Below are 17,810 nucleotides of genomic sequence, written 5' to 3'. Positions count from 1 at the left end.
CCAGTTTTGGATTAGCACTGTCAGATCAGTGCAAGGACAAGGAAGGAAAACAGAAGAGGTCAGTGCAGAGACACAATGTAGAACTACAGTAATATGGGTATGGCCAGAGATAATAAGTTTAGGAAGCCATCGATTTAACTCCTGGCCTATAAACCAACAACAGGACATGATAACAGATAATCAACTGGGGTCAGGGAAGATGTAGCTTTTCGACTGGAACGAATGTATTTATTGTGATTAATGGAAGCTATTTTGTGGAAGACACTTGAAGATGCTAGTTTGGAGGATGGATACTCTTGACAAGTCAACACTGGAGATATTATCTTTCTGCTTTTGCTTTTCTTTGTGGACGATAACCTTGTTGACGGAGTTAAAAGATGGATTGTTGAGAGGTTCCAGTTTTGGAGCCTTCGTTTATTGATCAATATGATGCTTTTTTTTTAAAGGTCCATGCTGCCACTGTTGTAGTTTGACATTGTGCGAAGCTAGTTTTATAATCTTTTGCTTTTTCTGACTTGATGAAAATGTCTTTAGTGTTGAGAGTGCCTTTTTAATATATTCATAGTTTTAACTGACCAGTCAGTCACTAAACCAGTAATGAGTCTCCACTGACATCTTAGATATTCAATTAACAACATGAAATGACAAAATAAGTTTGAGTTCTTAGTGCTATTTGACACTATTGCATCTGAATAATTCTGGGATCGTTCACAACTTTCTAACCCATTCATTGAAAAACAAAACATGCGCTGCCCCATAGAGCTTACTGCAGAACATGACGGGTGTATTTAGCCGGCGTGTATCAACACTATGGGCCAGACACAGAGTGAGGAGGAGGAGGAGGAGGTGGAAATGAGGCAGATCCAGACTCTCTATACTGCCTTCATGAGGAAGTGCCCTAGCGGAGCCCTCCACCTCCACGAGTTCAGGAACCTGTTTGGAGTCCAAAGCGCCTCTGAAGAGGAGAGTGTATACATGGAGACCATTTTTAAGTCCTTTGATACTAATAAGGTGGGACGACTGCCACCTGTTATCAAAATGATCATGATTATCATTACTAACAGAAGTAGTAGTAACAGTAGTTGTAGTAGCAGTAATAGTAGTTGTAGTAGTAGTAGTAGTAAGGGTAGGAGTGGGAATTGTAGTATCAATAGTAGCATTAGGTGTAGTAGTACTAGTATTAGGAGTAGTACGAATAGGAGTGGTAGCAATAGTAGTTGTAGGAGTAACAATAGTAGTAGTACTAATGGTAGTAATAATCAGAGTAGTGTTACAAGGAGTAGAAGCAGCAAAAGTATGAGTAGGAATTGTGGTAATATCATAAATAGTAGTAGCACTTAGAGTAGTAGAAGTAGGAGTCATAGTATTAGCAATAGTAGCTATAGGTCTATTGAATAGTAATAGTTGGAGAAGGAGGATGAGGAGTAGAAGTAATAGTAGCAGTGGTAGTACTAGGATTAGTAGTATTAGTAATAGGAGTAGGTATTGTAGTAGTAGCTTGAGTAGTAGCAGTAGTAATAATAGTAGCTGTTGTTATGATTATTATTATTGTTATTTTAGTCACACTCTCTCTTTTTAGGACAACATTATAGATTTCATGGAGTTTGTGGCAGCAGTGCACCTTGTCCTACGGGGCCGCCTGGAGGACAAGTTGAAATGGTCCTTCAAGGTATATGACCGAGATGAAAACGGGAAATTAGACCGACATGAAATGGAGCACATCATCAGAGTAAGACTGGAATTAGCCTGCATCGTTTATTCAAATCCTCATGTGCGTCCCTCAGAAAAAATCAGTGATTTAATGAGCAAAGCATGGGAATCAGTTCAATTAACCAAACAAGTTTGCATATAGAAAGAATGAGTTGTAGGTTTGCTCACATTGATCACATTAAGCCTAAAACCAAATACAACATATGAAAAGTATATAAATGTAAACAGGGAGGACCACAACTTTCAAACAGTGACGTTAATTTAGGAAACAATCAAGGTCATTTTAAATAATTATATTTTCATCATGTTTATGACAGAATTTGAGTAAGAATGAGACCCCGAGCTTATACATGAGCATCAATACATGCATAATCCTTTATGGCACACAGGATGCCAATCTGTTAGAGATTGCAAATTAATTCAATTTAACATCAGGCAAGAGGGTATACTCAAGTACAAGTTTATTTAGTTCACATTTACACCTGTTAATGTTCACCATTTAAGGTCTGTAGTATGCACTGATGCCCTCCTAAAGTGTATTAACCTATAATTATCACCAAAGGTTTTCCTGTGTACTAACAATTTTTAAGCACAACATTCTTTTCGATTCTATTCATCGTAGTCTGATAGTCAGTATTTGATAAGTTGTTATATTCACAAAGAAGAAAGGAAGCTGCATTTTGCCTAGACAATTATGGGATTTGAGCCTAAGACTGGTCAGAAATGTACAGTTTTATTACTAGTTGTACTACAGTTATATTACGATATTACCATATCCAGTACCAGAAATGTCTATCGTTTAAAACAGATTGTAGCAGATTATAAGGGCACAATTCACCATAATTGGTAGACACGGGTGCTTTAAGAAAGGGTTTCTGGGTTGAGCGGGTGGAGCGAGGACGATGATGTTTTGGGTTTTTTTTTTTTACATATTTTATTTATTAATTTTTTATCATGTACAATTGTTTTTTACATTGCAACAATACAATGTCAGAGTTTCAATACAGGGGAGAGTCGAAACATAAGTAATAATTGTGGTCTAATAACACAATGCAAAAAAAGAGAAAATAAAAGGAATAAAATAAAACACAAACAAGGAAAGGTTGACACAAAAATACATTTAGGAGGTCGATGATCACATGATGATAATAATCACTGTTAGGAGTCTTTCAGGGGAAAAAAAACAATGTAAATCTAAGCTGTTTATTTATCTAATGTGTTTAATAGTTTTTCCCAGATGAGAGATGTTTTCATTGCCTTTTTGTTAGAGGTTATTTTGGTAAGGGACTTGAAAAAGAATATCAGATTAATGTAAAATAAATTAATATTGGGCTTGGAGACCATCACCTTTGATTTGTGAATGTGAAATTTACCAAACAAAGACAGAATTTTGGGAGCATTATCTACAGGAGATGAGCCAGTATTGCAATCAAGGATCAAGACCATACCTTCTTTTATACTAAGTACTTTGTTAAATGTATCAAAAATGAGTAATGCAATATCTGTCCATAGCTTAGAGGAATAAAGACAATTAAAGAATGAATGTAAAATAGTTTCGTCTTCTGTGTTACAGAATGAACATTTCTCTGAGATTTCTGCTTTAAATTTTCACAGAAATGTGTTAAATGGGTAATATTTATGTAGTATCTTCAAGTGAATTTCTTTGACTTTATCGGCTATGAAGAACTTGTGAAACTCAGCCCATATATTTTCACTGACAGACATTGGGAAAGGTAGCTTCCAAATATATCATTCTTTAAGGTTGCTGATGGTTGAAGCAGCGTCACGTTGCTGGCATTATGATTTTGTACAGGAGAATAAATGACACACGCGTTTGTGTAGTCAATGAGAGAAATTGTCCGTCTCTACTTTCCTGCAATTTCCACAAGATACTATATTTTTTGATTCATTCTCTTCTCTTTCAGATAATTTACAAGATCAAAAGACATCATACTGTGGAGCTCAAACCAAATGAGATCTGTGACCGAATATTTGAGCTGTTGGATCAAAATAAAGATGGTATGTTTTCTGTCTGTCACACAAGCAAGCAAACATTCTCATTTATGTTATTTACAAATGATCAATAGTCAATAATGTAAACCACTGATTTGTAGTTGATAAATAACAAAGTTAGTCTCTGGGAATCGTTTTATTTTGGTGTGCAAAGCAAAACAAAAGGAATTGTTTTTCTTATAGCGATAATTCACACATCTTTGGTATGTGTGTATGTATGTGTGTGTGTGTTTTGTGCTGTTTTGACATTATGTGTAGTCTGTGTCTCTCCAATATCACATTTCTCCAGCAATTTATGGTAACAGCCCAAATGGGGAAAAAAGAACCATCAATATTTTTGAAATGCACAAAGAACCACCAAATCAAAGGTTGCAAAGGCTTTTTTACTCGAGTAATAAATAGTTCACCCATGGATGGGTGACTGGAAGATGACAGCCGAGGCCAACTGTGATCAGAAGTGAAGACTTCTAAGTAGTGATGCTCATGCATTTTAGATGGTACCAGGCACACAGACAGTTATCTGCTGAAGACAGAGCGTTTGAGAATATTTCATGGTCAGATTAAACATCCTTCACCATGTCCTCAATAGGCAAACAAGTACATGTGCAGCGAAAAACAAGTCTGTAAACTCAACTGTTCCTGGGGATGGGCTCTGGCAGTTCTGTTCTGGTATATGGGGAAGTTGTTAAAGTTTATAGTATGTCCACTGAACCATTTATTTATCACGTTGAAGAAAAGCTAAATCTTTTACCACTTAAAACAATCTATAAGTGTGAAAGGCTGATAAGTGTGAAATGCTGATCTTGGCACCAATTGATGTGCAGCTAATAGAGTTTATGATGGGTCTGTTTGATTTAGACATGGCAATGGAGAAATATTGACAAAGCTACTGGCTGTTGTCAATGCAGGCCTATTGTCACAACTAAATCAAACTTACACATTATATCAGCTGCAGCTGTGTTTATCCTGCTATGCTTACATTACTTGGTTCCAGGATCGGTCCATCATGTATAGATGGGTTTTCACCTTTGCAGATAACTCATTTTGTAAATTTCTTTGAATAAAAGAGTTGTAAATTAGAAAATGTAATTGAAAGAGCTCTGCCTAGTTAAATGCTTAAATTAGTTTGGGACCGGTCCCTGAAACAGCATCTTCATCAAAACTCTGTAACGTGGAATTGTTTGGTGGTAGAACAGTGTCCAAGTCCTCCAAAATATTTCAACACCCTTGTCATATGCATTACAGGAAAATTAAAATTAGACCTGTCAGCTTGTGGCAGCCTAATGCCTTACTGAGACACATTTTTGCAGCCACATACTAGTATTTATGTATGAATTTCCATAATAATTGTTTCAGTTTGTGTCTGTGGCAGAATTTAGAGACAAGTGTGATAAGAATTGCTCATATTGGTGTTTTTTTTCTGTTTGTCTGTTTTTTTTTTCTTTCTGGTTTTCAGGTCAGATATCTTTAGCAGAGTTTATGGAGGGAGCACAGAAGGACAACTGGATCATGGATCTACTGAAGCTAGATGTCAATGCCAGTAGATGGTTCAAACAACACTGGAAAGACATATGAAACAATTCTGATGACATGGACTGTGCCCCAGTTGAGCAGAATTCAGTAAGAATACGTTTTCTACTGGTGCACACAGAAAACAAATCCTCACTGCCAAGAACTGGGGACTCATAGACATGGTTCACAAATTGTGGCCAAATCAAAATCCTTTTCCTTGTTCCTTATGATGATCGGTGTTAGTCATTGGAGTAATGACAATGTGCAGGTCTGCATCTGTTAAAAGATGCCTTTCACACAAAGATAATTACCTCATCATGTCAACAACTACTCCAGTACCCTGTCCGATGTTCACTGAACTGAAGTACAGCCACTATCAGGTTGTATTTAAATCAATTTGTGTCATTTACTGTCATAAATCCAGACATAATATCATGTCGTGTCATATTGTGTCATGTCACAAATCACTATTTTAGATTAGCCTGCTGTTTGAATTAACTTTAATGCAAAAAAAAAAAAAAAAAAAAAACGTGAGTCCTTCAGATTATGGAATTAATTTCATTTATTTACAGTATGCAGAGACACTCACACAGAGGTCTGTGTGTGTTGTTTTACCCTCCTTAAAAAGAGCTCCTCGTGTCTATGCCATTGACCTACAACACTGTGGAACTCTATTATTTTTCTGTATTCGAACTTTTCTTATTACCTTAAAAACAGGATCTGTCAAATAAAACTGTTTGCTCTCAGCTTGATTGTTTCAGCTACACTAAAGCATGTTAAATTGTCAAAAATGGGGGGTGGGGGGGTGGGTCTTTGCAGATATTCCCCAAAACAACAGAAAAGACCACAGATTACACCAGGCCAACCAATGCTACAAGGCTCACCTTTTCCAGGGATTCAGGCAAGTCTGTTTGTACCAGGTTAGGTACTTGTACTGAGCTGACAACTTCCATGTGGAAATATTTTTAACTCCCTGTTTTTGTGTGATGACTTCCTTCGATTTCTTTTTCCCCCCTCATTTTTCTCCCCAATTGCACCCAGCCAATTACCCCACTCTACGGAGCCATCTTGGTCGCTGCTCCACCCCCTCTGCCGATCCAGGGAGGGCTGCAGACTACCACAAGCATCCTCCGATACATGTGGAGTCGCCAGCCGCTTCTTTTCACCTGACAGTGAGGAGTTTCACCGGGGGGGGGGGCGTAGCCCGTGGGAGGATCACGCTATTCCCCCGAGTTCCTCCTCTGCCCCTGAACAGGTGCCCCGATCGACCAGAGGAGGCGCTTTTGAAGCGACCAGGACACACACCCAAGTCCGGCTCCCCCCCTCCCGCAGACACGGCCAATTGTGTCTGTAGGGACGCACAACCAAGCCGGAGGCAACACGTGGATTCGAACAGGCGATTCCTGTGTTGGTAGGCAACGGAATAGATCGCTACGCTGCCCGGATGCCCGACTATGATTTCTTTTTGATTTCCTTTTGTCTTAAAAGTGTTCATTACAGTGAACATTTGTGAATATTACGTTTGGTCATGTAAAACGTGTGCATTGTATGTACGATAAAACACACTTGTAAGAATCCCAAGACCCCGTGTTAAGAGTAACCTGAGCTCACACCAGGACTGTTTTCTCTTACAAGGGGTATTTACAGGATCAGCAGTTCATGTGAGGTAAACATGAGGACATAGTATTGTGTTGCAGTGGTGGATACTTGCTGAATGCTCAAAACTAAGATACTTGCCATCATACTTTGTGTAACCTCACTGGGCCTTTCTGTATGCTACAGATGAACACAATAAATAAATAAAAATAAAAAAGTAAGTCATACTGCCTGCAGTGCCCCACCATGTTTTCCTCACATCAAGGTTAAGTAAGCAACGCTTCGATTTTATACAAATGTATAAGTAGGCCAAATCAGTCGAGTGAAGCCCGGAGGCAGGAGAACCCCCACAGTCCTCAGGGTATCAGCACCCCAGACAAAGCTCAACTTTGCATAGACCCTCCAGTGGACTCCGGTCTGGAGCCTGGCCAGCCACAGCCAGCAGCAGAGAGGAAGATGGAAGGAAGAAAACCTCAAATCCTGTGGCCCAAGTCCAGCCAGAAGATTGAGTGGGAGACCATCAACTCTGACCTTGTCCTCTTACTAGAAGGTCAAAAGGGAACAGTTGAAAGAAAACTGGAGAACATGGGAGCCATCATTTACAGCTATGGTGTAGACAGATTTGGGGTAAAGGAGAAGATACCCAGTAGGCAGAAAGACCCGTCAACCCAGCCCAAATCCAGGAGACAGTGGGAAATTGACAGGTTGGTGAAGGAGAGAAGACAACTGAGGAAGCAGTGGAGGAAGGTCACAGAGGGAGAGAGGGTTGGGCTTGACGCACTGCAGGCTGAAATAAAGCAGCGTTTGACAAAGCTGCGAAGAGCAGAACACCTCAGACGACAGCATAAGAGGAAAGAATGGGCTAGGACTTGTTTCTACAGCAACCCTTAGAGCTTTGTCAAGAGCCTTTTTGACAGCAAGAAAAATGGGAGCCTTAGAGTTCCCATACAAGATCTGGAAGAGCACCTAAAGAAGACCTACTCTGATGTCCGGAGACATGAGCCAGTCACCATCCCGGATGACATGCCACCAATTCACCCACCTGACCACCATATGGACACAAGACCCCCCACATGGAGCGAGGTGGAGAGGACGGTAAAGCAGGCAAGATCGATGTCAGCTCCTGGGCCCAATGGTATTCAGTGTAGACTCTATAAGAACACTCCTGGAGTCCTGAAATACCTCTGGAAGCTGATGAAAGTGGCATGGCAGAAAAGAGTCATACCCAGGGCATGGCGAAGAGCAGGAGGCATTCTGATCCCCAAGGAAAACAACTCTTCCTGCATCAGCCAGTTTCGCCAGATCAGCCTTCTTAATGTAGAGGGAAAGATATTTTTTAGTGTGATTGCCCAAAGGCTCTCCACATTCCTGCAAAGAAACAACTTTGTCGATACATCAGTGCAGAAAGCCAGGATCCATGGCTTCTCAGGATGTCTGGAGCATGCTAATATCATCTGGCACCAGATACAAGCTGCCAAGAAAGAACGGAGAGACCTGCACGTGGTTTTCTTAGACCTTGCCAACACTTCTGGATCAGTTCCTCACAAGATCCTGTGGACGGCGTTTGATTTTTTTCCATGTCCCCAAAAATATCACAGAGTTGGTCAAGACCTATTTTCAGGATCTCCAGTTCTGTGTTACAACACAGAACACCACCACCACTTGGCAACATCTGGAAATGGGCATTATGGCGGGCTGCACTATTTCCCCTCTGGCGTTCACCATGGCAATGGAGCTCGTTATCCGTGCATCTCGATGGGTGGTGGGAGGCGAAAGGTCCAGGAATGGCCTGCGTCTTCCACCAATCCAGGCATACATGGATGACTTGACCACCATAGCAACAACAAAACCATGCACCAGGCGCCTGCTGCAGAAACTCCAGGAGAACATCATGTGGGCACGAATGGAGTTTAAACCAAGTAAATCTCGCAGCATCTCCATTGTCAAAGGCCAACTAGCAGATGAACGGTTCTGCATTAGTGATCAACCAATCCCCACAGTCCGGGAGAAGCCCATCAAGAGCCTCGGACGGTGGTACAATGCAGACCTCAAAGACACCCAGCAACTGGAGCAACTTCGCCAGGATACAATCAGTGGCCTCAGGCAAATCAACAACACTGCACTGCCCGGGAAGTTGAAGCTTTGGTGCTTTCAGTTTGGGCTGCTACCCTGACTCATGTGGCCAATAACCATGTACGAAGTCTCACTATCTCATGCCAATCGCTTGGAGAGGCTAGTGAACTCGCAGGTGAGGAAGTGGCTTGGACTGCCAAGGTGCCTCAGCAGTGTTGGACTCTACGGCAATGGAGCCCTCGCACTGCCAATTTCCAGCCTGGTTGAGGAATTCAAATGTGCCAAAGTGAGGCTGGACATGTCCCTCACAGAATCCCGAGACCCAGTAGTGAGAGGAGTTGCTCCAACCCTAGCAACAGGGAAGAAATGGACCCTGGCTGCAGCTGTACTGGAGGCAAAATCTGCCCTCCGCCACCGAGACGTAATAGGCCATGTTCAACAAGGTAGAGGCGGCCTTGGCCTGGGAATAAAAACACCTACCTGGCAAAAGGCAACTACTACCGAGCGGCGAACTATGGTGGTTGAGGAGGTTCGCCGACAGGAAGAAGCAGCCAGATGTGCTAAAGCCGTAGCACAAGCCAAACAGGGTCGCTGGATGAGGTGGGAGGGTGTTGAAAAGAGGAAACTCACATGGAGGGCGCTCTGGAGCATGGAATCAAACAGGCTGAGTTTCATCATCAAGGCCACATATGATGTCCTGCCCTCTCCCATAAATCTAAATCTCTGGTTTGGAGAGAATCCATCTTGCTCCCTGTGTACAGCCCCAGCAACCCTCAAGCATATCTTGGTTGGCTGCAAGACCAGCCTTACCCAAGGCAGATACACCTGGCGACACAATCAGGTGCTCAGGTGCTTGACAGCCGAACTCGATTGCAAGAGGGTTTCCATCAATGCCCAACCCTTCAACAACCAGGAAGGGCCCCGGCAGATCCAGCTTTCATTCGAGAGGGGGATAAACTGAAGGCCAATCCTTCACTTTCCAACTTAGGCTCACTAAACTCAGCCAGGGATTGGGAAATGCGAGTGGACTTAGGCCAGAAGCTCATCTTCCCGACAGAGATCGCAACAACCACCTTGCGACCAGACCTCGTCCTCTGGTCCAATTCTAACCAGCTCGCTTACATTTTGAGCTGACAGTCCCCTGGGAGGATGCAGTCAATGAAGCGTACGAGCGTAAGAAGCTGCGGTACGCCAACCTAGCAGCTGAAGCAGAGGACAGAGGCTGGAAGGTGAAGGTGCGCCTTGTGGAGGTGGGTTGTAGGGGCTTTGTTGCCAGCTCCACAGCAAAACTCCTGAGGGAACTAGGAGTCAGGCCCATAGGAGAGTGATCAAAGAGCTAGCCAACACTGCTGAGAGGACTAGCCACTGGATCTGGCTCAAAAGGAGAGACGCCGTCTGGGCTGCCAGGGTGAACAGCTAACCACAGGTCACACACCCAGGACCGATCAACCTGTGGTGGGCCTGCCTCAGCGGAGGGTGTCTTGTGATAAAAGGCCGAAACACCCTGTGATGCTGAGGTACACAACTGATGATGTGTCCTGGTGGTGGCAATGTCACCTTGGCAGACATCTCCAGTTTGATCTCCACTGAATCTGTTGCAGTGCAAACACTAGGGATTTTAACAACCAGTCCTTTTTTTGAATCAAATGAATGAAGGAATAAAAGACACTGGGTCTGTTTGAATCACACATTTCTTGTGGGCATACTTTTTCAAATGTCCATTTGTTTTCTTTATCGCCTCTGAATGTTCTTAGCTGTCAATGATTTACAACTTAAAGAGCCATCATAATACCAGTTCAAGTCTTTAAAAGTATTCCTCTGGTTACAGGAGGACGCTATGTTCAATATTACACATTATATTTGCTAACTATTCAAATTCTGTAGCTTGTGTGTGTTAGTGTGAGTAATGTGAGTCTATAATTAACTTCAACACAACCCAATTAAGGCTATTTCCCCCCCAAGCTTAGTGGAGCTTATCCCTCTAGACGACTTACAACTCTTAGAAACTAAACCCTACACACACACACACACTCACGAAAACATCTCTCGCGCACACATAAACACACACTCACGAAAACATCTCTCACGCACACACGCGCGCACACACAAACACACACTCACGAAAACATCTCTCACGCACACACACACACGTCTCAACTCTTTTTTTCTCACTCATTGGTTCACGCTTCACCACTAATATGATCCTAAGGACAACTTTTAACTTTACCTTATTTACATCAGTTTTTTTGTCCTTTGGATTTTCCGCTAAGGTTGACTCACTCAGACCTTTCTTTACTTGCAAGGAGCCAGGAGAGATGTGGAATACAAACTGCGCCGTTGAGGATAGGCATAAAGATACAAAAGCAAAATAACAAACACGACATCGAGGTGGAGGTTAATGTACTGGTCTTGTTTTCTCGCCGAATGCCTGTAAAATATTGTAACGTGCATGGATATGTAGACACGTTGGTCCTTGACTAACGGGTCGGACCCTTTAGTCGACTGGTTACCGTTGTCGCTTGCGGAGTGAAAAACCCGTGTTCGCGTCCCGGCTGTGGCGGTTCCCGGACGCGATATTATGAACCCTACATAGCCCTCGCCAAAATCCCGTACCCTGTCCCAAATCTCGCGAACGGACGCCGGATTTCCGCTGCGTTGCTAAGGAAACAATCAACTATCAACTCGGTGCGAAGCAAAGCTAACGTTAGCTACCTTCAATTTTGTAATTTTGTATTTTTCGCAATTTTGGACAGCTGGCTGCTTTTGTAATTTTGGACTGCTGGCTGTCAACAACAGAACGGAGGTAAGTAACGTTAGTTGTCTGAAAATGAACATATATCTAATAAATAGACTTTCTCACATTTAAGAAAGCTGATCAGTAAGTTGTTACCTGTGTATAAAAAGCAATCTCACTATTTACCAGCTAGCTAACTTACTGCACAAGTAGAGTTGACTTTGTGAAGGAAAGTGAGGTTTAACATGCCAAAACGCGCACTCCAGATGAACTTCCCCTCGCTGCACACCCATAAGTCCCTTCCTATCTCTCTCGCCCCCTCTCTCTCTCTCGACCCGCACGCACGCGCGCACGCACGCACGCACACACACACACACACACACACTTTCTGTCTGCTCATCCCCTACTTCCTTTTGCTTTACAGAAATGGCAGATATTCTTTGCTGTCAGATTTGCAAGCCCACTCAGATTGCAGAGGAGAAAGCAAAAGAGCTCGAGGTTAGGTGCAAGTATTTTTTAAGAGTAGTGTAGTGTAATAAGCTGACACTTATTTAAAGATGAACCAACAAAACATTTGAAAATATTCGTTTTGATTGTTTTGCTCACCATGTTACCCCATATTGTGGCAGTCATAATTCACTGTTGTTACCGTATTGATTTGCCACAGTCCAAATCTCATCTTTACACTGCTATCTCGAACCCACTCGCCATTTCATGCAGTCATATCTGTCGATTGGCAAAGCCTTTTACAAATTGATTCGGACTCACCCCAGGATTAGGATGTCTTCTTCATTTCTGTCACGGTTTCAAGGTGACTTCAAAGTGACTGTTTATCAGCATTCCCCCTCCCAAAAATCTGAATTGTGTTCAGAAGTCAACTCATTTCACCCAGGAGGCACTTAGAATTAAAACTCCCACCTTGCAAGAGAATCACAATTCGGATTTTTGGGAGGGGAAATGCTGATAAACAGTCGCTGGAGTCAATAATAAACTGCGGATTACCTTGAATCCGTGACGGAAATGAAGAAGACATTTGTCCTGTGGCTAGTCAATACAGTAAAGACAGTGAATTATGACTGCCACAATATGGGGTTGTTCACCATGTATTGACTTTATCATATGGGTGACAGAAAGTGTTGCCACCTGGATATTCCCACATCATTTGTGAGGTAGGAGAGGAGGAGAGAGTGAGGCTGAAGGTCAGGATTTGTAAATTAGAGGATGTGGAGGACTGGTTTTCTGCCTTTGAGAGTTCGTCAACCATCACGTGGAGGAAGGCCAGAACTTACCCTGAGTCAGGGAAATATAACACATACAAAGTAAGTGTAGAATGGAAGGGTAGCAATCTTGAGTTTCTGCATTGTTTGACAGTTTGAGGGCAGTTTGAGGGCACAGTTTGAGGGCAAAGTTTGAGGGCATCCAAAGACAGTCTTCCTTTTCCAATACTGACTTGCTAGTATAGTATTGGACTTGTGGACTTGGGCGTAGGTTTGATATGGTCACAAAGGAGGAGGAGGAGGAGGGGAGAGGGGGATCAAGGGAGAGGATGGGTGTTGTTTCCCTTGCCTCCCCCCATTCCCTCCCCTCCATAGCAAAACGTATGGAACCAAACCTAGGCCCAAGTCCACAAGTCTATACTAAGTCAGTATTGGAAAAGGCCAAGTGTGTCTCAAACAATAGAGAATTACAAGCAGAATGATAATTGATTATTTTACAGGTTGATTACAGATGTCAACACAAGACACACTGCTCCGGGCCCAAGGACACACGCTGTCCTGCCACCATGACTGTGGTCCTGAAAAGGAGTACAGAGGACAGGAGGTCAAGGTAAATTTTGTTTGTGTTTGTGTGTGTGTGTGTTCTGTATGTGGGTGCATGTGGGTGTCATGTGTCTCTGTGTCTCTCTCTACGTGCCTGTGTCTGTGCATTTATGTCTGACTGTCTGTGTTTCTGTCCCTCTCTCTCTGTATGTGTGTGTGTGAGTTTGTGTGTGTGTCTATAATGTTCTCACTCACTAGTAGATATTAAACGGCAATATGTAGGTTATCCCTTGAAAAAAAGTTATTTGATTGTTTATGGACCACTATAATGTAATGTCTAGTCAAAAAGTCCAAATATAATCAGGATAGTAGTAAGTAAAAACTGCAGACCAAAACATTTGGATACAGTATGCATACGTCTTACACTGTACTTCTCTCCTGCCTACTCAAGATCAACAGATCGTCATTTGGGGGAAGGGTACCTGCTTCAGGTGAAATGGAACAACAACCACAACCACCTTCTTATTAGTGCGGATGCTCTAAGGAAGAGAGATGTTTCCAAAGAGACAGTGGAGCGTTTTAGTGACCTTTTCCAACAAGGCCACTCCCCCTCATCTGCCCTTGACACAATAAAATATGACCTGCAGGAGGAGAAAGGTGACGACTATTTTCTGGTGGCTGCAGATCGGTCAATTGTTCCTGACCCTGGGTTTTGCTACAGGTAAGAGACCATGTTTAGAGACCATGTGAAGTTGCTTTCAGGACGATGCAATTTGCAGGTCACTGTCCACTGTCACCAAAACCCGGCCGGAGCTTCCAGCTGGCAGATTTGTACTATGGGAGCAGTCACCTGCATGTGGGCACCAATCAAAGGGTCGCCCCACAAAAATATTTTTTGGAGGTTTTAGCGCAGGATGCTGGGGTGGAGAGCCCTCCAGAGCTGGCCAAGTGTATGGAGGAAAGAGAAGATTGAAAAAAACGTTAGCAAACTTGTCTGAGGACGACCTAATGAATGAATTCAATCGGAAGAAAATATCAAAACGATCAAAAGCAAACAAACTGATTGACCATTTTCAACGGATGTCTTTGTTTTTCGTCACAGGCTGTACTACAAAATCTTCGCAAAGGCCTATGGAGTTCCCTCAGGCGAAGGGATGGCTGTGGATCTTCAAAAAAGATTAGACGCCATCAACCAGGAGCACGGTGGCAGATGTGCTCAGATGGAGGTAAAGGATGGACAGCTCATAGTGGCCATTTGTACACCCGTTATGCAGCGCGTCCATGCAGCAGTCCAGCAGAGCGGAGAGCTAGTCTTTGTCGATTCCTCAGGGAATTGTGACCGGGAGAACCATCGCATTTTCTTGCTGATGACACACTGTGCCGCAGGGGGGGTCCCTTTAGGTGTTCTCATCACAACATCTGAAAATACACCAACGCTGCAGGCTGGATTCACTCTACTCAAAGGTCTTCTGCCACCAGACGGCTTCTTTGGACGTGGCATGGAGGGCCCCCAGACCATCATGACGGACGACTGTGATGCCCTCCGCCAGTCCCTCCATGCCACCTTCCCGACATCCAGGCTGCTGCTCTGTACATTCCACCTGCTGCAGGCAATGTGGCGTTGGCTTTGGGACAGCCACAATAAGATTGTCAAAGAGGACCGACCCCAGCTGTTGACCGAGTTCAGGCGCCTGGTGTATGTGAGCACGGAGGGGGAGCTGTCTGCTGCATATGCTGAGTTGAACAATGGGATTCTCGCTAAAAAATACCCAAACTTCCTCAAGCATGTGGCAAAGGTATGTGATTTTAGAAAATAACAATACAATTAGGGATCCCACCGATATATTAATTTGGCCAGTATCGATATCAGCCGACATTTACTAAAAATACTGGTATCGTTTTTTTAGCTACTTCTCTTTAGTTGCCGATGCTGTCAACCGATACCAGCAATTGATTCATGATGGAAAAAGAAATCCATGATGAAGCACATTATTGGTTACCAAGGCTTGACCATTCACTTTTTTTAGTGTCTCTGTTAATTGGAAGCAGATTTCCAAGAGAATAGATATCGGCGTTGGTCTTGTCAGATATTTATCTTCAGGCATCGCTATTGGCAGGGAAAAAGTGGTATCGTGGCATCCCTAAATACAATATTTATTCAATTGGTTGCACTTTAAAGTATTTTTTATCAGTGTCACAAATTATGTATGCTACTCATGTTTATAAGTGTGGTCTGTAAGCTTATTGTTACTTTCTAGGTGTATGGGAGACGCGAGGAGTGGGCCCTGTGCTTGCGCACACATCTAGTTACTCGTGGGAACAACACAAATAATTATGTCGAGAGTGCCATGAAGGTTATCAAAGACAACATGCTGCACAGGCTTAAGGCCTACAATCTTTCCCAACTGGTTGACTTTATGGTGACCCGGTTCGAGGACTATTACATCAGGCGCCTCACTGATTTTGCCAACAACAGGGTGGTCAGGCGGCAACCAAGGCCATCTACCTCAGATGTGGACTGCCAGAGAATCACACGGGTAAGGCACATTGCATACTTGCAGGACAGTTTGTAGCATTCTTACCCTTATTCTGTCTGCAGGTCACAGTTAACTATACCTTGCCGAACGGGGTCTGTCTCGGAAGTACTGTCGGCAGCCCATATATGGGCAGCGCACAGCACAGGTGCACTGTCACACTAAAATGTGAACGCTGGAGCTGCGACACTCATCTAACCAATGCAATCACAAGCAACAAACCCGTTGGGAAAATAAACAATTTCTTACTCACCCAAAATAAACACATCCATAGAGATAGGAAGGTCTACTTTATAAGATTCAATCAAAAATGAAGGGGGGAGATAGAGGGGATTACACGCGGGACATGCACTGAGCTGGAATCAAATCTGGGCCGCCGCAACGCTCTTGTTTTGTGGAGCTATGTGTGTTCCCATGTAATTTGGTGCACCCTTATTAATTGTTTCTTTTACTTTACAAAAATAGGAGGACGACACCAACTTCACTGTCCCCAGTGGATCAGGTACCACCTGGTACCATGTGAACACATCACTGAGTGTGTGTACGTGTGCTGTTGGGGTGACCGGTGCAAACTGCAAACACCAAAATGCAGTTGTTTGTACATTCAATGTCAACGAGGCAATACCGGCAACCAGTACACCTCAACTGCGGAGAATGTTCCACGAGATTGCCTCTGGTGAGATTCCATGTTTTTGATGTCTGGTTTGCATACGTCATGGTACAAGATATGAAAGTATGTTCACATCAGGGTCAATGAAAATCGAATTGCATGTCAAAAGGGGCTTCAATGAATCAAATTAACCATTCACTATTGACTTATTTCAGATTTCAGTTAGATTTAACATCAACTTCTTTCTTATGAACCGATACGTCAACAATTGTCATTCCTGCTTGCCAAACTTTCAATTTCGTGATACTGAATGTCGTTTTGAGATTGAAGTGAACATTTTGGTAATGACAACCCTAACCCTTATTCCCAAAGTGTTAATGTGTTTTTTGTGGCAGTAGATGTATTGTACTCTGAAACAAATTTATTTGCCACACAGGCAGACCCACTCCAGAGCACTGGTTTGAAAGTCTGGCCTTTCAAACGCCTGTGATGGGTGAGTACAAACATTGTAAAAGGGGAACACAAGCCAATCCAATGGACCTCTCTCAAAAGAGCCTAATCGCTGACTCCAGATGAGGGGAGACAACCTGTCAGTCTACCTAAACAACACACTGACAGCTTGCCTCATGATCTGGGGTCAGACCTTGTGGGTCGTCCATTAATTGATAAAACATGGTTTGATTGTTACCACTAGAGGCCACCAGAGGGGAGAAGGGAACTGGGGAGGATAACGTGATCTTCTACAAAATCGCGGGGGAAAACATATAAAAATGTTTGATAACTTGATTGATAAAGTTTTGTTTAGAACTTTAGAAAAAAGTTCATTTAATAATTTAATCTAATTCCCCCACTAGAAGAACACCTTGGAGATGGAGATTCTGCTGGGACTGCTCCGACCCTCTCAGGTGAGATCAGGAGGTAACATAGTGATTGGGAGAGTGGGAGACATTATATAGATAGGCCAGGCATGGGCACTTGCACGAGTGCCATAGCCTGAAGCATTGATTCTCAAGTGGGGGTACGCGTACCCCTTGGGGTAGTAGAGTCTTAGTCTAATGTCACGCACCTGCAAGCAGTGCGCAGCGCAGCAGCAGTAACGGGAGGTGCTTGTGTCTTACAGCCAAGACAAAGGCGCAGCTGGGCTAAAAGAAAAACAGCCCATAAGGCTGTCACTCAGGACAAGCTACCTACATGAAAGACAGACACGTGTGTCTCCAGGCTGTTTCAATAAAGGCTGTCCAGTGAATGTTGCAGATGAAAAAGTTTGC

General features: G+C 43.2%; 2 protein-coding genes and 1 long non-coding RNA gene across 3 annotated transcripts; all 3 read left to right on the top strand.

Moving 5' to 3' along the window:
* The first annotated feature begins 810 nt into the window (after positions 1-810).
* On the top strand, positions 811-5,298 carry guca1g (guanylate cyclase activator 1g). The gene is made up of 4 exons (XM_056282440.1): positions 811-1,011; positions 1,580-1,729; positions 3,636-3,729; positions 5,180-5,298. The coding sequence occupies exons 1-4, from the start codon at positions 811-813 to the stop codon at positions 5,296-5,298; spliced, it is 564 nt and encodes a 187-aa protein (XP_056138415.1).
* Positions 5,299-11,581: 6,283 nt separating this feature from the next.
* On the top strand, positions 11,582-15,215 carry LOC130114578 (uncharacterized; the record flags this gene model as incomplete). The annotated part of the gene is made up of 4 exons (XM_056282439.1): positions 11,582-11,707; positions 13,356-13,465; positions 13,850-14,119; positions 14,501-15,215. Coding segments are annotated over 4 exons (1,221 nt in total), but the record flags the coding sequence as incomplete, so codon positions are not given.
* Positions 15,216-16,543: 1,328 nt separating this feature from the next.
* On the top strand, positions 16,544-17,451 carry LOC130114363 (uncharacterized). Its single transcript, XR_008810393.1, has 3 exons — positions 16,544-16,608; positions 16,979-17,035; positions 17,397-17,451. It is a non-coding gene; the product is annotated as an uncharacterized LOC130114363 (long non-coding RNA).
* The last annotated feature ends 359 nt before the right edge of the window (positions 17,452-17,810 follow it).

This window comes from Lampris incognitus, chromosome 6, assembly GCF_029633865.1.
Source record: "Lampris incognitus isolate fLamInc1 chromosome 6, fLamInc1.hap2, whole genome shotgun sequence".
In the NCBI taxonomy this organism is placed as follows: domain Eukaryota; kingdom Metazoa; phylum Chordata; class Actinopteri; order Lampriformes; family Lampridae; genus Lampris; species Lampris incognitus.
The sequence above is the reverse complement of the archived record's forward strand: the minus strand, read 5'-3'. Positions and strand labels throughout refer to the sequence as shown.

Excerpts from the sequence above, each read along its gene's own strand:
- guca1g (XM_056282440.1), top strand. The coding sequence starts at position 811 with ATGGGCCAGACACAGAGTGAGGAGGAGGAGGAGGAGGTGGAAATGAGG. Across the intron at positions 1,730-3,635 it reads AAATGGAGCACATCATCAGA|ATAATTTACAAGATCAAAAG; the intron begins GTAAGACTGGAA and ends CTTCTCTTTCAG. Across the intron at positions 3,730-5,179 it reads GTTGGATCAAAATAAAGATG|GTCAGATATCTTTAGCAGAG; the intron begins GTATGTTTTCTG and ends TCTGGTTTTCAG.